At 42.3% G+C, this 26,556-nt stretch overlaps 2 protein-coding genes, 1 long non-coding RNA gene and 3 other non-coding genes across 10 annotated transcripts in view; all 6 read right to left on the bottom strand.

The window, feature by feature from the left end:
• Positions 1-52: 52 nt before the first annotated feature.
• Positions 53-243, bottom strand: LOC139531212 (U2 spliceosomal RNA). Its single transcript, XR_011666310.1, has one exon. It is a non-coding gene; the product is annotated as a U2 spliceosomal RNA (small nuclear RNA).
• Positions 244-617: 374 nt separating this feature from the next.
• Positions 618-734, bottom strand: LOC139531093 (U5 spliceosomal RNA). Its single transcript, XR_011666202.1, has one exon. It is a non-coding gene; the product is annotated as a U5 spliceosomal RNA (small nuclear RNA).
• A 360-nt stretch (positions 735-1,094) lies between these two features.
• LOC139531211 (U2 spliceosomal RNA) lies at positions 1,095-1,285 on the bottom strand. Its single transcript, XR_011666309.1, has one exon. It is a non-coding gene; the product is annotated as a U2 spliceosomal RNA (small nuclear RNA).
• A 962-nt stretch (positions 1,286-2,247) lies between these two features.
• Positions 2,248-7,854, bottom strand: LOC139583996 (large ribosomal subunit protein eL28-like). Of its 3 annotated transcripts, none has more exons than XM_071415500.1 (5): positions 7,597-7,854; positions 6,655-6,745; positions 5,883-6,006; positions 5,518-5,636; positions 2,248-2,383 (listed from the first exon to the last, which is right to left on the bottom strand). In XM_071415500.1, exons 2-5 carry the CDS (start codon positions 6,733-6,735, stop codon positions 2,294-2,296), a joined length of 414 nt encoding a protein of 137 aa, XP_071271601.1. In that variant the 5' UTR covers positions 6,736-6,745; positions 7,597-7,854; the 3' UTR covers positions 2,248-2,293. The 3 variants fall into 3 exon arrangements, with proteins under 3 accessions (XP_071271601.1, XP_071271602.1, XP_071271603.1); XM_071415501.1 differs by having other exon boundaries at positions 7,296-7,624; XM_071415502.1 differs by lacking the exon at positions 7,597-7,854 and having other exon boundaries at positions 2,248-2,363; positions 6,655-6,926.
• Positions 7,855-12,231: 4,377 nt separating this feature from the next.
• On the bottom strand, positions 12,232-13,774 carry LOC139583995 (uncharacterized). Of its 2 annotated transcripts, XR_011676660.1 has the most exons (3): positions 13,686-13,774; positions 13,487-13,579; positions 12,232-12,452 (listed from the first exon to the last, which is right to left on the bottom strand). It is a non-coding gene; the product is annotated as an uncharacterized lncRNA (long non-coding RNA). The 2 variants fall into 2 exon arrangements; XR_011676659.1 differs by lacking the exon at positions 13,686-13,774 and having other exon boundaries at positions 13,487-13,616.
• Positions 13,775-14,200: 426 nt separating this feature from the next.
• Positions 14,201-26,556, bottom strand: part of LOC139583994 (lissencephaly-1 homolog B-like) — a 29,091-nt gene continuing 16,735 nt past the window's right edge. For both annotated transcript variants that reach the window (XM_071415497.1, XM_071415498.1), the window contains exons 3-11: positions 25,307-25,391; positions 25,098-25,172; positions 24,464-24,670; positions 22,659-22,827; positions 22,297-22,399; positions 21,147-21,375; positions 20,932-21,033; positions 20,525-20,681; positions 14,201-15,453 (exon numbers count right to left, since the gene is read on the bottom strand). In XM_071415497.1, coding sequence (XP_071271598.1) covers positions 15,380-15,453; positions 20,525-20,681; positions 20,932-21,033; positions 21,147-21,375; positions 22,297-22,399; positions 22,659-22,827; positions 24,464-24,670; positions 25,098-25,172; positions 25,307-25,391 — 1,201 coding nt within the window. In that variant the 3' untranslated portion in view covers positions 14,201-15,379. The remainder of the gene's footprint in view (positions 15,454-20,524; positions 20,682-20,931; positions 21,034-21,146; positions 21,376-22,296; positions 22,400-22,658; positions 22,828-24,463; positions 24,671-25,097; positions 25,173-25,306; positions 25,392-26,556) is intronic.

Raw genomic sequence — 26,556 nt, 5'->3', positions numbered from 1 at the left:
TGCCAGCTGTTTACACAGCGTTGTGTATTTTCTTTCCTTGACAACGGGAGAAATGTGTTGCACCGTTCCCGGAGGTACTGCAATACCGGGTCGATGCGTGGAGCGGACGGAGCAAGCCCCATTTCCGACTCCCTGTTCGAAAAATCCATTTAATATGTAGTCCCCCGATGGGGGACGTATCAGATATTAAACTGATAAGAACAGATACTACACTTGATCTGAGCCAAAAGGCCGAGAAGCGATAACCCACAAATGGACCCCTGCGCCCGCCGGGCACCCGGGGGTCTCGGCAGACTTTGGCGGTTTGGCAAAAGGTGGCTCCTCCCCACCCACCCACCCACCCACCCCACCAACCCCTCCCTGGCGACAGACACAGACAGACAGACAGACAGACAGACAGACAGACAGACAGAAATGCGGGCGTTGTTTGTTTTTTTTAAGTCGCCAATGCGTCTTTAAGTCACTAGCTCTTTGAACTCAATTGCCCTTAGCGACAACTTGGAGTGGAAAATACACCGGTCAGTCAGTCCGATTGAAGTCAAACGCATGAGCAAAAAGTCTCGGCGGTGGGTGGGCGTCATCATCTCTGTCAATTTCTCTTGAAACAAGATATACCGGGCTCTGCCAGAAGCAAAGCCCTTCCAAAAATACTTGGAACTCATAAGTGTTCCTCTCCACGGAAGTCTTTAGTAAAAGGCGAAAGGCTTGTGCGTAATGAAGAGAAACCAGAGTCGTATGGAAGTCAGAGGTCGGGGCCCGAGACACACTCTGTGCACTACTAGGCTGGGACCTCGCGGGTGGGTGGTCGGTCACCCAACCCACTCTGCCAACTTTGTGTGGGTAAAAAGTCACAGACAGACAGACAGACAGACAGAGACAGACCAACCAACTCACTCACTCACTCACTCACTCACTATCCTGACCAACGTTTTTTTTTTTTTTTTTTTTTTTTTTTAAGTAAAATGGCGGGAAACGGGGGAACCCACGAAAAGCGCTTCGCCCTACTTCCACTTTGGATGTTTTTTCTTTCCTTTTCTTCTTCTGCCAGCTGTTTACACAGCTTTGTGTATTTTCTTTCCTTGACAACGGGAGAAATGTGTTGCACCGTTCCCGGAGGTACTGCAATACCGGGTCGATGCGTGGAGCGGACGGAGCAAGCCCCATTTCCGACTCCCTGTTCGAAAAATCCATTTAATATGTAGTCCCCCGATGGGGGACGTATCAGATATTAAACTGATAAGAACAGATACTACACTTGATCTGAGCCAAAAGGCCGAGAAGCGATAACCCACAAATGGACCCCTGCGCCCGCCGGGCACCCGCTATGGAGCTGGCAAGCTACAGTGGACAACCAAGCATAGGGTGCGAGATACGACTGAAATGTTGCAGGTGGGAAGAGAGCGGGACAGGAAGAGGGTTGGCTTGAAGCGCTGGTCATCTTATGACATGCATTATCTTAATTAGGCCAACCGGTTCATACCTACGGAGGAGCGGCTTCCACAGAGGATTTTTTTTTATATCCTTTTACTTCCCAGAGCTAGCTAACAAGCTTGTGTGCAGAGGAACCAGAATTAAAAACACGCCTTTTTATAGTTAATAAATCCAATGTGAAACGTGATAACTATAGTATCCATAACTAGCATTGAAAATGTAATCCAATCTTCTCTAATGAAAAATGTCAGGCTACAGTAGTCTAAGCTTCAGAGGGGGAAGGGCACATAACCTACCAGCACACACAGGCAAATACTTTCAGCTAGTAGACTAGTTTGTGAGAGTGAGGGCTTTGGCATATGCGTTGTTGGACAAAAAAAAAAGAATTGCCCAGAACAAAGTTATCAACCGATTCCCATGCTTTTAAAATAAGTGCTCTGTTCACTTTCGTTCCCGTTTCTCTAAAAATATATTCCAACCCAACATCGACACACTAAGCGACCGTTCTCTATGCATGGCATTTGGGGAAGCGCATGTGACATATCCAGCCGTTGTAGGGAAGATGCATCGTTAAAACACTCGTAACTTCCATCGCTATCAGGAAACCAGGGACTGGGCTGTGGGTTTAAATAACCAGATTGAATGAATCAGAAACAGTGAATGTTGCATAGCACCATTTAAATTAGGTCTTCCAAAAACAAAACATTTACAACATCAAATGAAAAATATGTGTTCCTAGGAACCATCAAACACATGATACAGTGGTGTTATTGACACTTATTCTTAAGACCCAAAGATTGAAGACTGACAGGGTAGTGTTTTTCAAACCCAATTTTTATTTGTATTTGTCATAACTCGGCAACTATGCGGTCTTGGCAGCCTTGGAACGCCTCTTCACCACCACCACACGCTTCTGGCTCATCAGGATGGCGCTGGCACGACGCAGAACAGCCTGGGAAAACATAAGACATCACTCAAATTACTCTTCTTTCAACTTTAAGATGTTATACTTGGATTGATCTTTTACTTGCTAGAAGTCTGACCATAAACCCATTATACAACCGTAAGCCCTATGGGTTTATTCATGTCCACTGCAAGGGCCGGTTTTCTGTACACTAATACCCTGACTACACGGCTCACGTTGCTAAATAAATGTAGAAATCTATATTATTCAATTATTGCACTCATACTGCTCACGTGCGCCAACGAGGGTATAATAGAGGGCTAAAACAAGGGCTAAAATAGAAGTCAGCTCTATTTGTGACGCAGATCGCGCTGCAAGTCCTGCCTCTCCCGTCTCATTGATTTATAGAAGAAGGTACCCACGTGCCATCTCATTGGTTATACCCACGTGGGTGACTGAAAGACGAACGAGGTTGGTGGCGGTAATGCACCTAATTTATGAAAGTTGCCAATGGCAATATAAAGTCCAGAGAAGAAAAGGCCTGGAAGGATGAGAGATGACTAGATATTCGGTTGGCCGTTTTATGTGTGGATTAATTGGCGGAGTAGAGGACCTTGTGCATTTCAGGTAAAATAACAACTCAATGTTTATATCCCAGGACAAATTAGCTAGCAACAGCAAGCTAAATAGGACAAATTAACTAGCAAGTGCAAGCTAAATTGCCATAAATGCTTTTCGACCTGTCCCCAAATCAATGTAAATGGTTCAGAGTTTGTTTTGATACTTTAACTTCTCTAGGGTAGGGGGCAGCATTCGGAATTTTGGATGAAATGCATGCCCAAATTAAACTGCCTGCTTCTCGGGCCCAGAAGATATGATATGCATATAACTGGTAGATTTGGATAGAAAACACTCTATAGTTTCCAAAACTGTTAAAATAGTGTCTGTGAGTATAACATAACTGATTTGGCAGGCGAAAACCTGAGAAAAATCCATTCAGGAATTCGTTTTTTTTGTTGGTTTTGTAGTTTTCTATTCAATGCCATGACAGTATCGATTGACTTAGGAATCAAATTGCAGTTTCTATGCCTTCCACTAGATGTCAACAGTCTTTAGAAATTGTTTCAGGCTTGTATCCTAAAATGAGGAAGTAAGAGCAGTCTGAATGAGTGGACCCTGAAGTGTCAGAGCTTTTTCATGCGCGCGACCGAGTGCCTTTCTTGTTTACCTTTTGAATTGACAACGTTATTGTCCGGTTGAAATACTATTGATTATTTAGGCTAAAAACAACCCGAGGATTGAATATAAACATCGTTTGACATGTTTCTTTGAACTTTACGGATACAATTTCGATTTTTCTGTCTGCCTGTTTTGACTGCGTTTGAGCCTGTGGATTACTGAAGAAAACGCGAATAAAACTGAGGTTTTTGGATATAAAGAGACTTTATCGAACAAAAGGAACATTTATTGAGTAAATGAATGTCTGCTGAGTGCAACCATATGAAGATCATCAAAGGGATTAATTTTATCTCTATTTCTGACTTGTGTAACTGTTCTACTTGGCTGGTTACTGTTTGTAATGATTTGTCTAGTGGGCTATGTTCTCAAATAATCGTACGGTATGCTTTCGCTGTAAAATATGTTTTGTTTTCTGAATTTTTATAATGAGTATTTCTGTATTTGAATTTGGCGCCCAGCAGTTTCACTGGCTGTTGAAGAGGTGGGACGCTAACGTCTCACGTACCCAAGAGAGGTTAACCTGCGTGTCGTGATCGCGTTTGGTGTGGGGGGGACAAAAAACATTTATGCACGATGGCGCACGCGCGCAGCCTGTTTGGGTTCCGTGTAAGCCGAAGCTGGACTAAAAAAGCACTTTCAATGGAGAACTTCCATTCGACATACTTTAGTCCAGGACAAGGCTCAGTCCTCAATTCAATCAGATTGAGCGTTAACCCACATTGGCAGACATCCGCATAGTGGATATTTTGGGGGCGTCTGTGGTGTGAGCAGCTGCTCGTGTCACAAACCACTACCTAATTATCCCTAACGTGTTAGAAGTTCAAAACAAAGAAGGTGTATTCTAATGCATCTTTATTTGGAATGGGGGTATAATCAGTGTAATCAAGGTATAGACGATTGAACATCATGCATTTGAGTGTTTGAATAGGATGCATGGGATGTCAGATAAAGTTGGGTGCGGTTTCATGGAAAATACAATGGCAGTGTCCGCAATAAGGAAACGCAAGGAGCCGCTTGTGGATTTGACCACTAACACAGTTCCACTTCCTACACAGCCAAAACAACCGCTATGTGGATGTCGGCTAGCACATGTTTGATAGAATCTAGCCCTTTATCCATGTCAGGGAAAATCGGCCCATCATCGTCTAACACGGAACCCAGACCGGCTGCGCGCATTCGCCATCGTGCATAAATTTATTTTGCCCCCCCACACCAAACGCGATCACGACACGACACGCAGGTTAAACTATCAAAACAAACTCTGAACCAATGACATTAATTTGGGGACAGGTCGAAAAGCATTAAACATGTATGGCAATTTAGCTAGCTAGCTTGCACTTGCTAGCTAACATTAATGTGTCCTATTTAGCTACCTTGCTGTTGCTAGCTAATTTGTCCTGGGATATAAACATTGAGTTATTTTACCTGAAATGCAAGCTAGCTCCAAAGCTCCTTCCAGACCTTTTCATCTTTGAACTTATATGGTGATCGCATCTAAACTTTCATTGTATTTCCACGACAACCGGCAACAAAGTTCGTCTTTCAATACCCCACGTGGGTATAACCAATGAGGAGATGGCACGTGGGTACCTGCTTCTATAAACCAATGAGGAGATGGGAGAGGCAGGACTTGCAGCGCGATCTGCGTCAAATAGGAATGAGTTCTATTTTAGCCCTTGGCGTCGCAGACGTTCGTTGGCACGCGCGAGCAGTATGGGTGCAATAATTGAATAACATGGATTTCTAAAATTATTTTGCGACGCTCGCGCACACGACGTGTCCGGTCTGGTCAGCATGTTAGATGCAAACTTGTGTGGCACCACAGAAGCCTTCAATCCTAGTCCTGAATCCAACAGGGTTACAGGCTTTTGTCAAAAGCCCGGTTGGTCCCTAGCTAATATTGAAGACCAGTAGAAAAACAAGTGGTGTAGTAGAGTGCTCACCATGCGCAGGTCCTTTCTGTAGTTGTTCTTGCGGATGATGTGCCTCAGGCTGCTCAGAGTGGCACGCGAGTTCTTGTTGATGGTGATCTTCTCATATGAAGTGGCAGGCTTGCGCTGGCCTAAGGAGTAATAATACAAGCCCAAACTCCCTCAATTCACATTCTTAGAGTACGCTTTGACCTAAATCAATGACATGTCTGTCAGGTTCACAGGTACAACAGCAACCAATATCTTTACAGCAAGACAACTAAGGTGATTCACAACAGAGGTGGATAATGACAAGTATTCGAAGAATCACCATAAACAGGTATGCGGTGGAACTGTACTTGCATTTCCTGGTTGGTATTATGGAGAACCATGTTTACCTGCACGCTTCTTCAGCACGACAACAACACCCTTTCCATCAGCTGCAGGCTGAACACCAACAGTCTTCCTGTGCACCAGCCCGTTGAAACGGAAGGAGTTCTTGGACTTCAGGTTGTTGGGCTCCTGTTAAACAAATGCAAATTACATTTGACTAACAAATCCCATTGAACTTGTTTCTTAAATCCTCAATCTGCAGCATTGACAAATCCTGCAGCACTACCCTGCATGGCCAATCCATATGTATACTGAACAAAAATATTAACGCAACATGACCTGAAATAAAACATCCCAGAAATGTTCCATATGCACAAAGAGTATTTCTATAAAATGTTGTGCACAAATTTCTAAAAATACCTGTTACTGAGCATTTCTCATTTGCCAAGATAATCAATCCACCTGACAGGTGTGGCATATCAAGAAGCTGATTAAACAGCATGATTATTACACGAGTGCACCTTGTGCTGGGAACAATAAGGCCACTAAAATGTGCTATTTTGTCAACACGACAGATGTCTCCAGTTGAGGGAGCATGCAATTGGCATGCTGACTACAGGAATGTCCACCAGAGCTGTTGCCAGAATTGTGTTAAGTTCTCCTTTTGTTCAGTGTACATTCATCTCTTTGTTATGTGAATAAAGAATTGACAGACCATAGACAAATTCTCAACTCAAAGAACATCTGACTGCATGCATGACCTACTTCATGATCCACCAGTTATGTGTGGTACATTTACTAGGACAACTGATTCTTGGCTGTCTCAGTTGTACTCACGGTGCTGTAAGTCTGTCCATTCCTCTTGATGAGGAAGCTGGAGCAGTTCCTAATGACCATCCACTGCAGATGAGAAGACATGTTGACGAACCTGGGGCAGACAATAAGCGTTAAAGGGATAGCAGATAGCGTAATGACTGGAAGTCTATGGGTAAGGCTAGTTAAAATTGGCTCGCGAACTACCGCACTTCCTCCATACTGGACATACAAATAGTACCCACGAGTTTATCGGACTCTGGTGAAGTAGATAAACGGCCTCATTGCCCAAATCCCTTTAATATAAATTAGTCAAGTAACACGGGAATCAAAGGCACATTTAGCAAAAAACGAACGTTACTAGAACAAGTTCATTATTTGTTTGGCTAACATTAGCTAAAAGCCAGGCTATAAAACAGAGCAACTTGGCAGGATCGTTTTGTCACCTTCCTATAGTTGACAAAAATGTACCCAACTACCAATTGGCTACCTCAAACTAATTACATTAACTAAATAACTAGGATAGGAAGTTAGGTACCTAACGTTAAATTGCACGAATATGGTCCAGTTGGGTGGGACTGTGAAGATGGCGTGTTAAGCCCTTCAACTGTTTCCGATTAAAGGGATTTAGAATATTCAAAAAATATATAGTTGACAAACATTACCTACACCAGATTACAAATGAGGGCGCACGTTGAAGCCCCGTGCTCTTGTATAGGACAAACAACCACGCCAGCTAACTTTACCTCGTAGTATGGCAGACTGATTTAGGGCCTAGTAGCAGGCTGACCGATTTGAAGTAGTTCGATTAGAAATTTCTATATAAAGTATCGCTACAATCAATATCACACCTATGTAATAAAAACGTACGTTGTTATTAAACAATTAGCAATCTAAACATAGGAGACAGGTCAAATTGTTCTACTTTTTTAATACGACTACAAGAACACCAAACAACCACGTTACCTTCCAGCGGAAAAAGAGGATAGAAAAGGGCGGAAACCGCATTACATTGAGTATTTGATAGATCCATGCACGTTGAAATCAGTTTTTTCAGAAAATGAATCAGAAGTCAGACAAACGACAATATTTTCAAAAAATGTGTTTATAAAATCATTTTTGTTTGAATAAAATCGAATATTTAATTTTACAGTGTACTATTTATTTAAATGCATGTCGGAGGGACACTGACAGAACGTTGTAGTTTGTCTCTTACGTCATCACTGTGCGCCTCTGTTTATCGGTCATGGGTCGAGCTTTCATCAAAAGTAGTTGTTTTTGCATTTTAGTTAAGCCTTTTCTAAGCCTAATTATCCCAATCTGCTACGAAATGTAAATTCTGATAAAAAGGAAGGCCTTTTGGTAGGCCGTCATTGTACATAAGAATTTGTTCTTAACTGACTTGCCTAGTTAAATAAACCAAAAAAATCAGGGGGCGTCCAAACCGGTTTTATATTCACATGTTCAACATACATTTGCCAAAAGCCATTTAAAATGGTAAAAATCAATAACTAATTAATTGATTGTCACAGAAACATAAAAATAGATATGGTTATTCAATAAATGTCTAGCATACTTTTACAACCTTTGTTTTGAATAAAAATTCCAGTTTTGATTTGATGGAAATACATACAATCTTTAAAATGCAATTTAAAGCTGTATAAATCAATAACTAATTCACCATTTGTCACAGAAAAATCAAAACTAGGTATGATTTATTATATACATTTCTAGCATACTTTTACAACTTTTGTTTTGAGTAACAATTCCAGTTTTGACTTTATAGAAATACATAATCAAATGCCATTTTAAACTGTATAAATCAATAACTAATTCATTGTCACAGAAACATCAAACTAGGTAAGATTTATTCTATAAATGTCTAGCATACTTTTACAACTTTTGTTGTGAGTAACAATTCCAGTTTTGATTTGATAGAGGGCATGTAGTCCGTCTAAAGGGCGTGTGGTCAAAGTTCTAATGAGTCTGTTATATCTTATTAAAATCAGCCTGGCATAAAATGCTGCATCTTCAGTCATATTAAATTAGATTACAGGAAAAAACTACAGGATGAAGGGGTCAGGCCTGACTAAGAAAGAAGACAGGTGGATGGATCAAGAGGACCAACACAACCAAGAGGATCAACATGGACATTCCACAGTGAAGTTAAGGAAAACTATCCATAACATACACTACCGTTCAACAGTTTGGGGTCACTTAGAAATGTCCTTGTTTTTTGTCCATTAAAATAACATCAAATTGATCAGAAATACAGTGTCGACATTGTTAATGTTGTAAATGACTATTGCAACTCTGCCTAGAAGGCCAGCATCCCGGAGTCGCGTCTTCACTGTTGACATTGAGACTGGTGTTTTTAAGAAGCTTCCCCTTGAGCGGACAGCTTGATGAAAACCAGTTACTATTCAGGTGCCCAAGAAATTAGACCTCTCTGTTTGCATTACATACACTATCAAGCATTTCACCCATATTATTTAGATACTGACTGTTAGCACTTGGTGGCCTATAGCAACACCCCAAAATTAAAAGCTTTAGATGTGCCAAGGGAACCTGGAACCACAACACTTTAATAGCACTTGACATAAGATCTTCTCTAAGCATTACAGGGATATGGCTCTCAATATATACAGCAACACCACATAAACATTCCTGCCTCTTCTATAAATGTTATATCTTTGTATTGCTACTGATGTATTATCAAATTAATTATCTAAGTGAGTCTCAGAAATGGCTAATATAAGAATGTTATCTGATGTTAGCAAGTTATTGATTTCATGAACCTTGTTTCTAAGGCTACATATACTAATATGGGCTATTTTCAGCCCTTTCCTGGGTGGCTTATCAGAGATAGACATAATATTGAAAAGAGCAGACAAAGCAAAATAAAAAAATATACATTCAGCAGTCCATTAATCAATTGGTGTGTGTGTGTGCTACCGGGTTGAGGCTACGAACCCATATAGCCTTGGCTCTCTCATCCCTTCCAGGCTTCTGGGAGGGAGGGTGGACAATGAGCCTGTCATAGCGGATGTAAGCAATGTCCCCAAGCGCTCTGGCAGCTTTCATGGCTGGGATCAGTTCTTTCCTCTTCTGGCGCACAGCTTGGAAACCACAGGGGAGAGACTAAAGTATGGAACGCCGTTTGGGTCTTTGCGTGTCAAAAAAGATACACAACAAATAACACTATTTGATGCGTCAAAAAACACAATTATTTTATAGAATGTTGTGTGTGCTGAATTTGCAAGTGCTAGCCAAGCGCCACCACTATGATCAGTAGTACTGTCAAAGTTGTACAACAACAAAAAAGACTGCAAACAAGTACACACACCGGCATCGATGTGTTTACAATTTTGCGATGGTAATAAGGCATTATTTGTTTGACCGAATGGGAAAAAATCTGTGTGGGAAACATCCGAATGGGAAAACATCTGCCAAGGAAACAGCTACTATTGCTGGGATCCAGAAAAATTAAGGCAGTTTATACCATTTTTAAAAGATTACAATACATTCACAGATTTTACAACACACTGTGTGCCCTCAGGACCCTACTCCACCACATATCTACAGTTCTAAATCCATGTTTGTGTGTGTGTGTATGCATGTGTCTGTGCCTATGTTTGTGTTGCTTCAGAGTCCCCGCTGTTCCTGAAGGTGATTATTTTATCCGTTTTTTAAATCTAATTTTACTGCTTGCATCAGTTACTTGATGTGGAATAGAGTTCCATGTAGTCACGGCTCTATGTAGTACTGTGCGCTTCCCATAGTCTGTTCTGGACTTGGGGACTGTGAAGAGACCTCTTGTGACATGTCTTGTGGGGTATGGATGGGTGTCCGAGCTGTGTGCCAGTAGTTCAAACAGACAGCTCTGTGTATTCAACATGCCAGTATTTATGCTGCAGTAGTTTATGTGTCAGGGGGCTAGGGTCAGTTTGTTATATCTGGAGTACTTCTCCTGTCTTTTCTGGTGTCCTGTGTGAATTATAAGTATGCTCTCTCTAATTCTCTCCTTCTCTCTTTCTTTCTCTCTCTCGGAGGACCTGAGCCCTAGGACCATGCGTCAGGACTACCTGGCATGATGACTCCTTGCTGTCCCCAGTCCACCTGCCATTGCTGCTGCTCCAGTTTCAACTGTTCTGCCTGCGGCTATGGAACCCTGACCTTTCCACCGGACGTGCTACCTGTCCCAGACCTGCTGTTTTCAACTCTCTAGAGACCGTAGGAGCGGTAGAGATACTCTCAATGATCGGCTATGAAAAGCTAACTGACATTTACTCATGAGGTGCTGACTTGCTACACCCTCGATAACTACTGTGATTATTATTATTTGACCATGCTGGTCATTTATGAACATTTGAACATCTTGGCCATGTTCTGTTATAATCTCCACCCGGCACAGCCAGAAGAGGACTGGCCACCCCTCATAGCCTGGTTCCTCTCTAGGTTCCTTCCTAGGTTTTGGCCTTTCTAGGGAGTTTTTCCTAGCCACCGTGCTTCTACACCTGCATTGCTTGCTGTTTGGGGTTTTAGGCTGGGTTTCTGTACAGCACTTTGAGATATCAGCTGATGTACGAAGGGCTATATAAATACATTTGATTTGATGTCAATACCTCTCATAAATACAAGTAGTGATGAAGTCAATCTCTCCTCCACTTTGAGCCAGGGAGAGACTAATATTAGCTCTCTGTGTACATTCAAGGGCCAGCCGTGCTGTCCTGAGCCAATTGCAATTATCCTAAGTCCCTTTTTGCGGCACCTGACTACATGACTGAACAGTAGTCCAGGTGTGACAAAACTAGAGCCTGTAGGTCCTGCCTTGTTGATAGTGCTGTTAAGAAGGTAGAGTAGCGCTTTATTATGGGCAGACTTCTCGCCATCTTAGCTACTAAATGACTGATGATTGGCTGAGGGAAATTGGTGATAAAAAGATTGTTCGTTAGACTTCAGTGCGTCTTTTAACATTATCGATCATAGTCTGCTGCTGAAAAAACGTATGTGTTATGGCTTTACACCAGTTTTTTTACCTTTATTTAACTAGGCAAGTCAGTTAAGAACAAATTCTTATGTACAATGACGGCCTACCCCGGACGACGCTGGGCCAATTGTGCGCCGCCCTATGGGACTCCCGATCACGGCCGGTTGTGGTACAGCCCGGGATCGAACCAGGGTCTGTAGTGACGCCTGCCTTAGACCGCTGCGCCACTCAGGTTGTATCAATATGTTTTGACCATTACAGTTTACAATCCAGGGTTACTCCAAGCAGTTTAGTAAGCTCAACTTGCTCAAATGCCACATTATTTATTACAAGATTTAGTTGAGGTTTAGTGAATGATTTGTCCCAAATACAATGCTCTTAGTTTTTGAAATATTTAGGGTTAATTTATTCCTTGCCACCCACTCAAACCGACTGCAGCTCTTTGTTAAGCGTTGCAGTCATTTCAGTTGCTGTAGTAGCTGACGTGTATAGTGTTGAGTCATCCGCATACATAGACACACTGGCTTTACTCAAAGCCAGTGGCATGTCCTGATTCTACCTGGATTGTGTTGGAGAGGCTTCCATTAAATAACCCACTCTGTGTTCTGTTAGACAGGTAACTCTTTATTCACAATACAGCAGTAAGTCCATAACACATACGTTTTATGTATTGAAGACATCTGCAAAGAGGCTCAAAGCTAAATCAGGCTCAGGGACGGGGACAGGTTTCAGTGACTTGAGGGGGAGAAAGAACCAGCAGAGGCAGCAACAGGCAGTTAGATGGGGGCCTGGTGGGATTGGGCCAGGGTGTCCTCAGTTGTCGTCATAGAGCCTCAGGCCATCCAGAAGGGGGAGACAGAAAGAAGTTGGGAGTTAGTGAGAGCATGACTAAGAGCATAGTACACCACATGCACTGGGGGTGGAGAATAATCAATAGTGTTGCTGTGGGCACTGGATAATCTGACTAAAACACAACTGTTTGACCTCGCTGTGATACTGTAGGTCTACTATTGTTACATTTGAGTCAGTTCAGGTAGCATTCATGGTCCTGCATTTGTGTTAACCATGGCAGCCAGCATTGGAAATAAAGAGATATGCAGAAAGATAAGCCTGTTTGTTGATCCTTTCCCTTTAATGTATTTTTCATTCCAGGCCCATCTTATCAAATAAATAATTTATTTAAATCTCTACACACTCTTAGGGGAAAAAAAGGTGTTATCTAGAACCTAAAATGGTTCTTCTTTCCCCAGAGATGAACTCTTTGAAGAATCATTTTTGGTTCTAGGTAGAACCCTTTCCACAGAGGATTCTACATGGAACCCAAAATAGTTCTACCTGAAATCAAAAAGGGTTCTTCTATGGGGACAGCCGAATAACCTTTTTTTTTTGTGTGCGTCTCAAAACGATGTCGTTTTGTTCTGGTCACAAAAGAATCCCGAAAATTGAGGTTAACAGCGCCACACTCAGGCAGAAAACTGAATGTTCTATTCTCATCCAGGCCCATCTTTTCAAAAACACAATTTAATTCTCTACTTGAGCAAAATATGTAGTTTTGTTGTGATCACAAATCCTAACAACTCAGGTTGAGCACCACAGTCAGGCAGAAAATCGGGGTTACATATTTGTTTTGCTTGAGCAAGACTAGCTATAATCGGTCCGCTAATACAGGACTAGTAACGGCCCAGTGCACTGCTTTTGTAAAGAAAAAAATTATTCAGACTATTCAGGGGGTGTTGCAGCACCCCTACTTCCAGTGGCTATGGTGGTAGACAAGCTACCTTCTGGTCATTGAAAAGTCGATTAACGCTGCCTAGTCACACAGTAACAACATTTTTGAATAGCTCCCCGTGTTTATGCTAGATTTACCGTTTCGTGTAGTGGCTGCAGCTCAATTCACTCTTTCCGCAGATATAAAGCTTGCGCCCATTTCATATCATGGGGATTGCGAGAGGTATTTTTCTACACAAGAGGAACCAGACAAGAACATACTCACAAAATAGTCGGTAAAAATCACAATATTTTGAGCTACAAACGAATACATCACCGCCATTGACAGATGACTCACGAACACGAGCGTCGGGTGTTTTGCTGACATCACAAAATCTTTACGGCAGTCTGTTTTGCCATGTAAAAATGTGGTATTCAACGTGTTTCTATGGGCTCGAGCAGTAAAGGCCGAATTCTGTTTAATCAAATTATATATTTTTTATACCTTCAGAGGTCCTAAAATAAAAAATATAATGGCTATATGATACATTATAACCATATTGAAATAATTCCAATGTTAGCTTAGTAGATATTGTGATAAAGGGCTTAGAGACCTACATTAAAACATTTCCACAGCAGTTTGCATGAGGCAAATGGAAGTTTATGGCGCTGTCTGAGAAATAATTATTTCTTTATTGATCTGATAATTTTTCCTTATCTTTTGTTTTAGTTAGTGAAGACATTCTCAGCCTCCGAGCTCTACAGTACTCGATTACAACAGCTAACTCCACCTTCACTTTGGCGTCCCCAGGCTGTGCAAAATGTCCGTACCTCTTTATATAAAAAATAAAAGCACACATGACAAGGCCAATGTTATATTTACAGATATTTTTATGTTGCAAACAATCACATACAGATATATTGGAACACAAGTTTACTGTGCTTATATGCATCTGTGTGAGTGTGTGTGACAAAGAGAGCAGTAAGCGTACAGAAAGCAGAAAGAAATCCCTTGGTGAGGGAGACCTCAAGAGGTTTAACAAGGCAGAGACAGCAGAGAATGAGTGGGCACAGGGTGCTCTTGGGACACACCACAGCAGAAGTTTGTGTATGTATGTGGTGTGTGTGTGTAACACAAATATAAGAGTCTGCTCATCTATGCATCTTCCTTGAAGTGTGTGTTTGACAGAGCAAGAAAGTCTGTTCATTTGTGTGTATGTTCTTTGCAGCATAGGGATCTTTAAGATCCTTGTGAGTATCTACTAGAAGCCAGTCAGTTACCAGTAAGTGAGAGGGAGTATAAACAGAGGAATAGAAAGCCTTGCCTCCACACACACACACACACACCTCTATTCTCTACCTCCATACACACAGACTACACAGTACGCACGCAAATGCACACGCATTTCATCTCTTATTCTACTCCTCCGTCACAATTCTCTCTTCCTTTCACACTCTTCTCTCTCTCTCCTAGGTAGCGCCAGAGTAACAGTGGCAGCAAGAAACAAAATAAAACCCAAACCAAACCCTTAAAGAACAGACGTGATTGGTTTATGTGCACGGTCACAATTACCCAGCATCCACTGGGGAAGGACACAGGAACCATTTACCCTTTGACCCCCACGTCATGGCAAATTTACAGTATACACGTTTTTGGGGGAAATCACCATCCAAGGAATACATCTTTTTTATTTTAGTGTGTCTATGTGTGTGTGTGTAATATTTATTAAGCATACTCTACATCCAGAATAATTTACATAAAAGGACAATCAATATTTATTTTAAAACGGGGCCGGGAGATGAGGGGCAGAGCCTGGGTAACAATGGTATAGAGTGCGAGAGGTTGGGCTTAGGTGAGTGTCAGAGAGAAAGTGTCAGATTGTGGGTAGGAGGGGGTATAGGGCTGCTTTTGTGGGGATAGAGGAGGTGGTTAGGGGAGGAGAGGCTGCTATTTAGGGGAGCACTAATGCTGTTTCTGGAAGAGTAGAGCAGGAGGTTGGGGGGGTGTATAGGGCTGTGGTTGGAGGGTAGAGAGGAAGATAGCAGGCAGACTCAGCGACACTCCCACACTTTGACTGTCTGATCAACGCTGCCTGTCACCACGTAGGGAGCAGTCCGGTGCATATCTAGGGAAAGAAATACAAATACAGACTGGAATAAAAGCTTGCACCTATTAGCTCTCCAGGAAGATGGTTGACCACCCTTGATGTATACAGTGCCTTCAGAAAATATTCATAACCCTAGACTTATTCCACATTTTGTTGTGTTACAACCTGAAATAAATATTAATAAACAACATGTATAGTGCTGGTCCCATGTTTCCTGAACTGAAATAAAAGATGCCAGAAATATTCACACACACAAAAAGCTTATTTCAAAAATGTTGTAAACAAATTATTGCACATCCTTGTTAGTGAGCATTTCTCCTTTGCCAAGATAATCCATCCACCTGACAGGTGTGGCATATCAAGAAGCTGATTAACTTATGGCTGCAGGGGCAGTATTGAGTAGCTTGGATGAAAGGTGCACAGAGGTGCCCAGAGTAAACGGCCTGCTCCTCAGTCATAGTTGCTAATATATGCATATTATTATTAGTATTGGATAGGAAACACTCTGAAGTTTCTAAAACTGTTTGAATTATGTCTGTGAGTATAACAGAACTCATATGGCAGGCAAAAACCTGAGAAAAAATCCAAACAGGAAGTGGAAATTCTGAGGCTGGTAGATTTTCAACCAAGCTCCCATTGAAATCACAGCGAGATATGGATGAGTTTTCACTTCCTACGGCTTCCACTAGATGTCAACAGTCTGTAGAACTTTGTCTGATGACTCTACTGTGAAGGGGGGCCGAAGGAGACAGGAATGAGTCACCACTGCCATGAGGTAACCATTCTTTGACCATGCGCGTTCACATGAGAGGGAGCTCCGTTCCATCGCTCATCTGAAGTCAATGTTATTCTCCGGTTGGAATGTTATTCAAGATTTATGTTAACAACATTCTAAAGATTGATTCAATATATCGTTTGACATGTTTCTACGGACTGTTACGGAACTTTTGGACATTTCGCCAGGTTTTAGTGAACGCGCTTCCCTGACGTTGGATTTATATACCAAACACGCGACAAAAATAGCTATTTGGACATAAATGATGGACATTACCGAAAAAACCAAAAATGTATTGTGGAAGTGGGAGTCCTGGGAGTGCATTCCGACGAAGATCAGCGAAGTGAAGATTTATAATGCTTTTTATGAGTTTTGTTGACTGCACAATTTGGGCGGGTAACTGTATGGGTTGCTTTTGTGGCTGAACGCCGTTTTCAGATTATTGAATATTGTGTTTTGCCGTAAAGCTTTTTGAAATCTGACACAGCGGTTGCATTAAGAACAAGTGTATCTTTAATTCTATGTAAAACATGTATCTTTCATCAAAGTTTATGATGAGTATTTCTGTTATTTGACGTGGCTCTCTGCAATTTCTCCGGATAATTTGGAGGCATTTCTGAACATGGCGCCAATGTAAACGGAGGTTTTTGGATATAAATATGAACTTAATCGAACAAGACATATATGTATTGTGTAATATGAAGTCCTATGAGTGTCATCTGATGAAGATCATCAAAGGTTAGTGATTAATTTTCTCTATTTGTGCTATTTGTGACTCCTCTTTGGCTGGAAAAATGGAGGCCAACATTGTTTTAGAGAATTTGGTAGTATGTCCAACCGGCCACAGAACTGCAGACCACGTGTAACCACACCAGTCCAGGACCTCCACATCTGGCTTCTTCACCTGGTGGATCATCTGAGACTAGTCACCAGCTGATGAAACTGAGGAGTACTTCGGTCTGTAATAAAGCCCTTTTGTGGGGAAAAACTCAATCTGATTGGCTGGGCCTGGCTCCCAAGTGGGTGGGCCTATCCACTCCCAGGCCTACCCATGGCTGCGCCCTGGCCCAGTCATGTGAAATCCATAAATTAGGGCCTAATGAATGTATTTCAATTGAGTGATTTCTTTATATGAACTGTAACTTGGTAAAATCTTTGAAATTGTTCAATTTTTGTTCAGTATATATATATATATATATATATATATATATATATATATTTTTTTTTTTCCCCCTCACCCATCTACACACAATACCCCATAATGACAAAGTGAAAACACGATTAGACATTTTTCCACATTCATTGAAAATGAAATAGAAAGTGCAATCGGAAAGTATTCAGACGACTTCACTTTTTCAATATTTTGTTACGTTACAGCCTTATTATAACATTTATTAAATTGTCCCCCCCTCAAGGACACAATAGCCCATAATGACAAAGCAAAAACAGGTTTAGAAATTTTGGTTAAAAAAAACAATTAACTTTACATTTACATAGGTATTCAGACCCTTTAACTCAGTACTTTGTTGAAGCACCGTTGGCAGCAATTACAGCCTCAAGTCTTCTTGGGTATGACGCTACAAGCTTGGCACACCTGTATTTGGGGAGTTTCTCCCATTCTTCTCTGCAAGTCCTCTCAAGCTCTGTCAGGTTGGATGGGGAGCGTCACTGCACAGCTATTTTCAGGTCTCTCCAGAGATGTTAGATCGGGTTTAAGTCCGGGCTCTGGCTGGGCCACTCAAGGACATTGAGAGACTGGTCCCGAGCCACTCCTGCAGTGTATTGGCTGTGTGCTCAGGATCGTTGTCCTGTTGGAAAGGTGAACCTTCGCCCCAGTCTGAGGTCCTGTGCACTCTGGAGCAGGTTTTCATCAAGGATCTCTGTACTTTAGTCAGGATCGAGGGAAAGATGAAGAGTAGTCTCCCAGTCCCTGCCGCTGAAAAACATCCCCACAGCATGATGCTTCCACCACCATGCTTCACCGTAGGGATGGTGCCAGGTTTCCTACAAACAGGACAGTTATAACTCGTGCTTCCCTCAAACCAAGGCACACTGCCTGCTAATTATCTTTAGGCTGTTCAACTTTTCCATTTCAAATTATTTTCTAACAGTTTGAATTGAGGTGTGTTCCACCTCATTAATTCACATGAGAAGTAGCCCATTTTACTGTTGCGGACAAGTTATGTTTGAGGCTTTACTGAGCCGGACAAAACTTCTTTCTTCAATGAGAGCCAAAGCACTTCCCCTGTGTTTCCCCAGATCAAGTATGAAGACATTGCGCATCTCTAGTAAGAACAGGCCGTGCAAACTTTTCCCCCCAGCACATTTTATGGCTGGCGCCGCATGGTCTTCGTTGTTGTTTTCCTTACAAATTGGACTGTGGACATGTGTGCGTTCCTATCAAAAAGTAAGTGCCTTATTTTCTGTATATCGTGTTGTTCTTTCTACTGTAGCATACCATATGTATGGAGAATAATGTATTTACAGTTTTATTCACGTTTTCAAGTACTGATGACAAGTCATGCATTCTGATTCTTGCATGATTGTAAATGGACACGTGTAAAATACTTTTGAAGGTTCTACTGATTATGATGAGCAAATGCTAAGCTATTTGCCAGCTATGTGTGGCGTCATGTTTGTTGACATCATACAATACATTCTGGTTGTCACGTAAGTGTCTGTCAGACCAAAGATGTTATAACAAGGGATTGTTTACGCGACCGACTTATGGTGCTTTCAAGACAACTGGGAATTCGGAAATAAACTAAGTCAAATCATGATGTCAGTGATCTTCAAGTCGGAGCTCTAGAAAGAGGCTCGAGTTCCCGAGGTGGAATTCCGAGTTGGATAACCATTCAAAACGATTTTCCCAGTCTCGTTTATTTCCAAGTTCCCAGTTGTCTTGAACGCACTGAAGTCGGAAATTTCCCAGTTCTTTTGAATGTGGCATGAGATTTTAACTATGCCAGCTCAGACCCCCTTACCAGGGGTTTTACTTTTATTTAGCGTATAAACTTCCTGTTTGCCCCCCATTTATTGATAAATCCCCCATCATAGTAATATTGCCTTCATCATATCCCCCCATGATACCTTCCCCATTTCCACCCCCCATGGAATTGAAAACCCCCCACAATTTAAATGAAGCCTTTTTGCAAGGCATTGAAAAACCTCCCTGGTCTTCGTGGTTGAATCTGTGCTTGAAATTCACTACTCGAATGAGGGACCTTACGGTTAATTGTATGTGTGGGGTACAGAGATGGGGCAGTCATTCAAAAAATCATGTTAACCACTATTATTGAACACGGAATGAGTCCATGCAACTTATTATGCAATTTGTTAAGCACATTTTACTCCTGAACTTTAGGCTTGCCATAACAAAGGGGTTGAATACTTATTGACTCAAGACATTTCAGCTTTACATTTTTTATTAATTTCTAAAATGTTCTACAAACAAAATTCCACTTTGACATTACGGGTATTGTGTGTAGATCAGTGACAAAGTCTCTATGTAATGAATTTTGAATTCAGGCTTTAACAACAACCTGGAAACGGTAAAGCGGGGTGAATACTTTGAACCAAATACATTTTTACGCATTTTGAAATAAATCTGCTCATTCATCAAGTCTATGTTAGGCTCCAAATATTTTTATTCAGGTGAAGCGAATCCATAAATTTTCTTCAGGAAATATACCTTTTCGAGTTTAGTCATATTTACCTTGGAAGTGTTTACTTCGAGGGCTGACTAGAATCTATTGAGTTGCAATGTCCCATTCATTGGATGCCCAAATCAACTGGAAGTATCTACAAAACAAGTGTTGAAGTCACATAATCCAGAAGGCGACATCTAATCGTTTTTTCCAGAAACTATGATTCGCGATTCACAAATTATTATTCCGATTCACATGAGCAACGGCCCACTCGTCTCTCACACATGCAGGTGACGCGCGCAAACAGAGATGCGGTAAAGTGTAATTCCGATCCTCGTTGATATGTTGATTTTTATTTGATTGATAAAATATATATTTTTAAACTGTGCCTAAATAAATTACATGAAAATGTATTTCGTAATTTATGTTAATTACTTTTCAAAAACGTTTAGGATTTTATCATTTCCCCCAACTTTTCTAAGCCTGGAAAATACCATAAAAAAATTCCATGACTTTCCCAGAATTTTTATGACTGTACGAACCCTGATGGACTGGGTGGAGGTAGCACTGTGGAACTGGCAGTAGTGTTGGAGATTACGCACACACAAACAGGTGGTTTTGACTAGTACTACAATATTTAAGGGAATGCACACACAGACACTCTTACCCAGAGAGGTAACAAAGTGTTCATGGGCACACAGGGTCTTCATGCAGCGCTTGTTCTTGTAGTCCCAGATCCTCAGAGTCTTATCATCAGCACAGCTCACTATGAACCTGCCTCCAGGGTGCACCAACACACCACGCACCCAGTTATCATGACCCACCTAGAGAGAGAACACACAACCAACCTGAGAAACAAACCCACTTTGGACATCCACACACAGTTATCATGACCAATCGTGCTACCTGAGGGGAAGGTAACGAACAAAATCCTATTTCCCCTAACCTTAAAATAGCCTTTTTACAAATGAGGACCAGCAAAATGTCCTCACTTCTCTAACTTTGTTGGTTTACTATTCTTGAGGACTTCTGGTACTCACAAGTATAGTAAAACGTGCACACACACACACTCACCAGAGTCATAAGGCACATGCCAGTGCTGATGTCCCACATCTTGATGGTCTTATCTCTAGAGCCAGAGATAAGGAATGGGCCGGGCTTCCCACTCTTCTTACTCTACAGAGAGTGGGGGGGGAGATGCTTATAAGCATGAACAAAAAACAAGTTGTATTGCCGAAACACGTGTCATCATTTCAAAATACCTCACATCGTATAGAGGTTCTCCTCACCTCTGAGCCAGTAGCCTCCAGGATAGTGGGGTGAGCGGTATCGGGGGCCCAGGCAATACACTCCACCACGTGTTCGTGCTCCCGCAGCTCAGCCTTACACTCCTTGGAGGTGGCCACCCACACACGCACCGTCTGGTCGTTGGAACAGCTGGCGATAAGAGAACCATCCTGGTTGGGCCGGACCATCCTCACCCATTCCCTGTGGCCTGTAAATGTCTTCACACAATACCTAGAGAAAGAAACCGACACGCCCAAGTTACACACACAAAAGTATGTGGACATCCCTTCAAATTAGTGGATTCGGCTATTATTTCAGCCACACCCGTTACTGAGAGGTGTGTAAATCGAGGAAAATCGTCTGTCCCCAGTTGCAACACACACTACAGAGTTCCAAACTGCCGCTGAAAGCAACGTCAGTACAAGACCTGTTCGCCGTGAGCTTCATGAAATGGGTTTCCATGGCCGAGCAGCCGCACACAAGCCTAAGATCACCATGCGCAATGCCAAGTGTCGGCTGGAGTGGTGCAAAGCTCGCCGCCAATGGACTCTGGAGTGATGAATCACGCTTCACCATCTGGCAGTCAAATCTGGTTTTGGCAGATGCCAGGAGTACGCTACCTGGCCCAATGTATAGTGCCAACTGTAAAGTTTGGTGGAGGAGGAATAATGGTCTGGGGCTGGATTTCATGGTTTGGGCTAGGCCCCTTAGTTCCAGTGAAGGGAAACCTTAATACTACAGCATACGCAATTCTGTGCTTCCAACTTTGTGGCAACAATTTGAGGAAGGCCCTTTCCTGTTTCAGCATGACAATGCCCCGTGCATAAAGCGAGGTCCATACAGAAATGTTTGTAGAGATCGGCGTGGAAGAACTTGACTGGCCTGTACAAAGCCCTGACAACTCCATTGAAGCAAAGGGGGGACCAACTCCAAATTAATGCCCATGATTTTGGAATGAGATGTTAAACGAGCAGGTGTCCACATACTTTTGGTCGTGTAGCATAGCTAGACACACACACACACCTCTCCAGCAAAACCGGAATACTGGACACCAGAACGTGTCAGTCTGTGTATACGTTCAAACATCCCTTCACTGGACTAATATAACAAGAGATACAGTATTTCAGCAGCTGATAAGTGTGTGTGTCTCACCCAGTGGCCACCTCCCACATCTTGATGGTCTTGTCTCTGGAGGCGGAGACTATGTGGTCTCCATTGGGCATGATGGCTACAGACGACACGTTGTGGTCATGACCTGAAACAGACAGAACAGGAAAGTGACATCAGTAAGGCTAATACAATTTTTTACATTTATTTTTTTATACCACTTTACAATACCTAGTACACCACAGTAATTACATTGTAGTAACCAAAGATAGAAATAGAATGATTCTATGGCAGTAATCACATAAGTACACTGTTGAAGTGTAGGTAGGTGCACATTGGGTAATAGTGCTTGTTTGCTGTTATACCACTTGGAGGAACACACAGCCACCCCCTTCCCAGACCCTCACCATGCATAGTGCGGATGCACTCAAAGCCCTGGAAGTCCCACAGCTTTATGGTCATGTCTGCAGAGCAGGAGGCCAGCAGCTTGCCCGTCTGGTCAAAGGAGATGTCCTGGACAGAATCTGTATGGCCCTTCAGTGTCCGCTCAAAGTCCCCTGCCTCATAGTCCCACACCTAGAGAGAGACACAAACGCATAGTCAGTTGAAACATTTTTCAACATGACAGGGCAACAAACTTCTTCTGGGTCAATGCATGCGTGAGTGAGTGCGACAAGAGAAATAAAAGAGAAAGAAGAGAGAGAGCAAGAAGGAAAGAGAGAAAGAAGTTGAGAGCAGGATGAGATTCACATGTATCCCAGGGTGCAGTGCTCCATGCTCTGCCAGCGTTGTCCCGGTTACCAGAGCATCACCCCATCTCGACAGTGACAAAGCAGAAAAGATAAGGAGAGAGAGAGCGAGAATGAGAAGAGCGAGTGAGAGGGGGGGAGAAGGGAGCGAGTGAAAAGGAGAGCAATAGAGCAGGAGGAGAGAGGAAGAGTAGAGATAAAGAGAGTAGAAGAGAGGATATCGAGAAGATGAACGGGAGGTATAGCAGCTATAGCAGCAGCAGAGATATCTAATGTGACAGTCACTGACGTACAGTTGCAGACAAATGTATTGGCACCCTTGCACTTTCCTTAGATGATTCTCTATAAAGAAGTTGAAACTGAAAAAAAAAAAAATTTGTCTCCAGACCTTGTTATGGATTTTCAATATTGCAGAACAAATAACATTTTTATAAAACGTAAGTTTGCAATTTTAATTTAAAAAACGAACACAAATGGCTTGGACAAGGTTATTGGCACCCCCGAGCTAGTACCTGGTTTCACAGCCTATGGCCAAGATAACTGCAGGCAAACACTTCTTGTAGCCTTCAATGAGCTTTGCTGCACCTTTCTACTGGCAATTTGGCCCACTCTTCAGCAGCACACTGCACTAATTCTTCACTGTTTGAGGGGTGCCCTCCACCAACTGCTGTTGTCCGATCTCGCCATAGGTTTTTGGATGTGATTCTGAGCTGGACTCTTGGCTGGCCACTCCAGAACCATCCAGTGTTTCTTCTTAAACCATTCTTGGGTGCTTTTTGATGTGTGTTTGGGGTTGTTGTCCTGCTGGAACACCCACAACCTCCAATGGAGACCCAGTTTTTGGACACTGGGTTGAACATTGGACTCCAAAAGATCTGATCATCTCCTCATTTTATGATGCCCTGTGCCACGTTTATGGCCTCCAGTATGAGAGGTGGCAAAAGCAAAGCCACAGCATTATCAAACCTCCGTGTTTGATTGTACGGAGGGCGTTCTTTTCATTGAATGATTCATTTAGTCGTCAGTAAACACAGTGCTGTACTACCTAAGAGCTAACATGTTGTTTTATTGGGTCACAGAACGTTTCCCCCGGATTTAGGGTGCTTTGAGAAGTTCAATAAAATCAGGCTCTCTTGTGTGCCCCTCAACAGTGGTGTCCTCCTATGTTTACCAATGGTTTTGTCCTTGTGTTTATTTTCTAAATTACATTTGTAAACTTAAGTTTACAACATTTTAATTGGTTCTGCAATGTTGAAAATCCAACAAGGTGTGGAGAGCAATTATTATTTCAATTACAACTTATTTTAGAAAGAGGGAATTATTTAAGAAAAGCACAAGGGTGCCAATCTATTTGGCCGCAACTGTATATGTGCTAGATAAAATAAACTTGTTTGTTACATAGGGCTCCCTAGTACACATTTACTTTAAACCAAGATCTTAGAAAATTATTGACACATACAGACCTTGATGGTGGCGTCCTCAGAAGCAGTGACCATGACGGAGAAGACAGGGTGGAAGATGACCCGTGTGACGGGGGAGCGGTGGCCGCTCAGGGCGTATCTCTCTGGGGGACGGGGGATCCACTCCTTAGGGTCCCTCTTCTGGGCCACCGGACCCCCTAGAGTCATCTCCTCCTTGGCCTCGTTCAGCTTCGACTCCAGCTCCATCACCTGGGGGAGAGAGGGTGAAGAGGAGAGAGGGATGGGAGAAAGGTACAAGAGAAGGTAGGGGAGTGAAGGGAGAGAGAAGATAAAGGTGTGGAAACGATGACAACGAGAGAGTAGAAGACGTGATAGTTCAGTTGGTCGTTTATGGTTCTCCAACACAGAGTTATTTCACTCATACTCCAGATACGTTTTTATTTAACCAGAGGTCACACTGAGAACTACATCTATTGTACAAGTGAGCCCTGGCCAAGAAAGCATCCTATATATAGTATACACATGAGACGACACAAAATAACATTTAAAAAAAACTGTTAAAATGGTGCAAAGTGGATAAGAGCATGCTTAAAAACCATCTGCAATTCCAATATGGGATGGAAAATCAAACACACACCAAATACCATAATACCTCAAATGTGACGTCAACACTCACCTTCTTCTGTAATCTGATGACAGAGGTCCATTTCTTTTCCAAAAGACCAGCGTACTTCTTATCCAACTCCTCATTCTGTGGAAGAGAGGGAGGGGAGACAGAAATGGAAAAATGAGAGCGTGATCTCTAGGTTTCAAATAATTGCAAGGAAATCAAAGAATAGGTTAGTGTGGTAGTTTTGGGGTAAGTTAGTGTGTGCGTGCTCTTACCATATCTAACTCAGTCTCTTTCTTGAAGGTGGAATAGGCCTCTTCATAGCCGTTTGAGCGGAGGTAGTCTCCTATCGCTCGGTTTCTGAGAAAGAGAGAGGAGAGAATAAAGAGAGCACAAAACACAACTGTCAATATGCACATTATATTCCAAGGTCTTCATAATCATGCTGGGTATGTGACAAAATCTCACATCCAGTTTTAACCCGAGCATGTTTCATTCAGTCAGTGTTCTGACTGCAGGTAGTTACCATTCCTCCTTGAACACTGTATCAGATAAGTGTGTGTCCAGTGAAATGTTTCCTCTAGGAAAACAATGCTGAAGAATTAATCACAGCCAGAGTGTTTCTGGTGGTCATGGAAACATGACGACTGCTGGAGGGATGGAACACTCAGAAGAAGCAGATCAACAGCGCGCGCACACACACACACAGGTTCCGTTCTCTGATGTGGGATAAATGTTTTATGAGCAGCAGCTCTAGGTTTAGGCGGTGACATCAGCACTCCTCAAGTGGCTGCTGGATCAGTGTAACCTGTGTGAGTGAGTGTGTGTTCAAGTATGTGTGTGGCTGGGCACACTTTCTTTCAGAGAGAATGTGGTGTGGGTCTATGAGGTCAACCTTTGGCCCAGTGTGCCATCAGAGAGCAGTGTGTTTCTACAGGCTGTTTCCTGTCTGCAGAGCTACAGAACTGTACTACACTACAGAGACACACGACTAAAACCCAGAAGCGCCTGGCACTTGCAACCATACCCCGTTCAAAGGCACTTAAATCTTTAGTATTGCCCATTCACCCTCTGAATGGCACACATACACAATCCATGTCTCAATTGTCTCCAGGCTTAAAAATCTTTCGTTAACACTAGAACCGCCATAGGCCATAGGCCAACGGCCACTGACATTTGATTTTGTAAATGTAAAAAAAGATTTTACATTGCTCATTTGTCAGAATTTTGAAATCCCAAACAGGAAAGCATTTAGAACTTTACCGACCTACTGCCAACTTAACCCGCCAAGACAACGTGCTGTAGGACGTTGGTACACAGCCAGGTGCTAATGAGTCTCTCTCGCCCTCTCCTCACTGAATGAATGACAAATGTATGAAGAATGGGTGAAAATTGTGCACATTACTTCACAATTGAATTTAAAATTAGGCCTAACTGATATGAGGTTGACTTAATTCAGAAAGACAATACTGTAATGATTCGCATATTCATCAGCTTTGTCACTCATGTCTATAGCAAATCATTT

This window comes from Salvelinus alpinus, chromosome 9, assembly GCF_045679555.1.
Source record: "Salvelinus alpinus chromosome 9, SLU_Salpinus.1, whole genome shotgun sequence".
In the NCBI taxonomy this organism is placed as follows: domain Eukaryota; kingdom Metazoa; phylum Chordata; class Actinopteri; order Salmoniformes; family Salmonidae; genus Salvelinus; species Salvelinus alpinus.
This window is presented reverse-complemented; position numbering and strand designations above follow the sequence as displayed.

Excerpts from the sequence above, each read along its gene's own strand:
- LOC139583996 (XM_071415500.1), bottom strand. The coding sequence starts at position 6,735 with ATGTCTTCTCATCTGCAGTGGATGGTCATTAGGAACTGCTCCAGCTTC. Across the intron at positions 6,007-6,654 it reads ATGGACAGACTTACAGCACC|GAGCCCAACAACCTGAAGTC; the intron begins GTGAGTACAACT and ends TTTGTTTAACAG. Across the intron at positions 2,384-5,517 it reads ACAGAAAGGACCTGCGCATG|GCTGTTCTGCGTCGTGCCAG; the intron begins GTGAGCACTCTA and ends ATGTTTTCCCAG.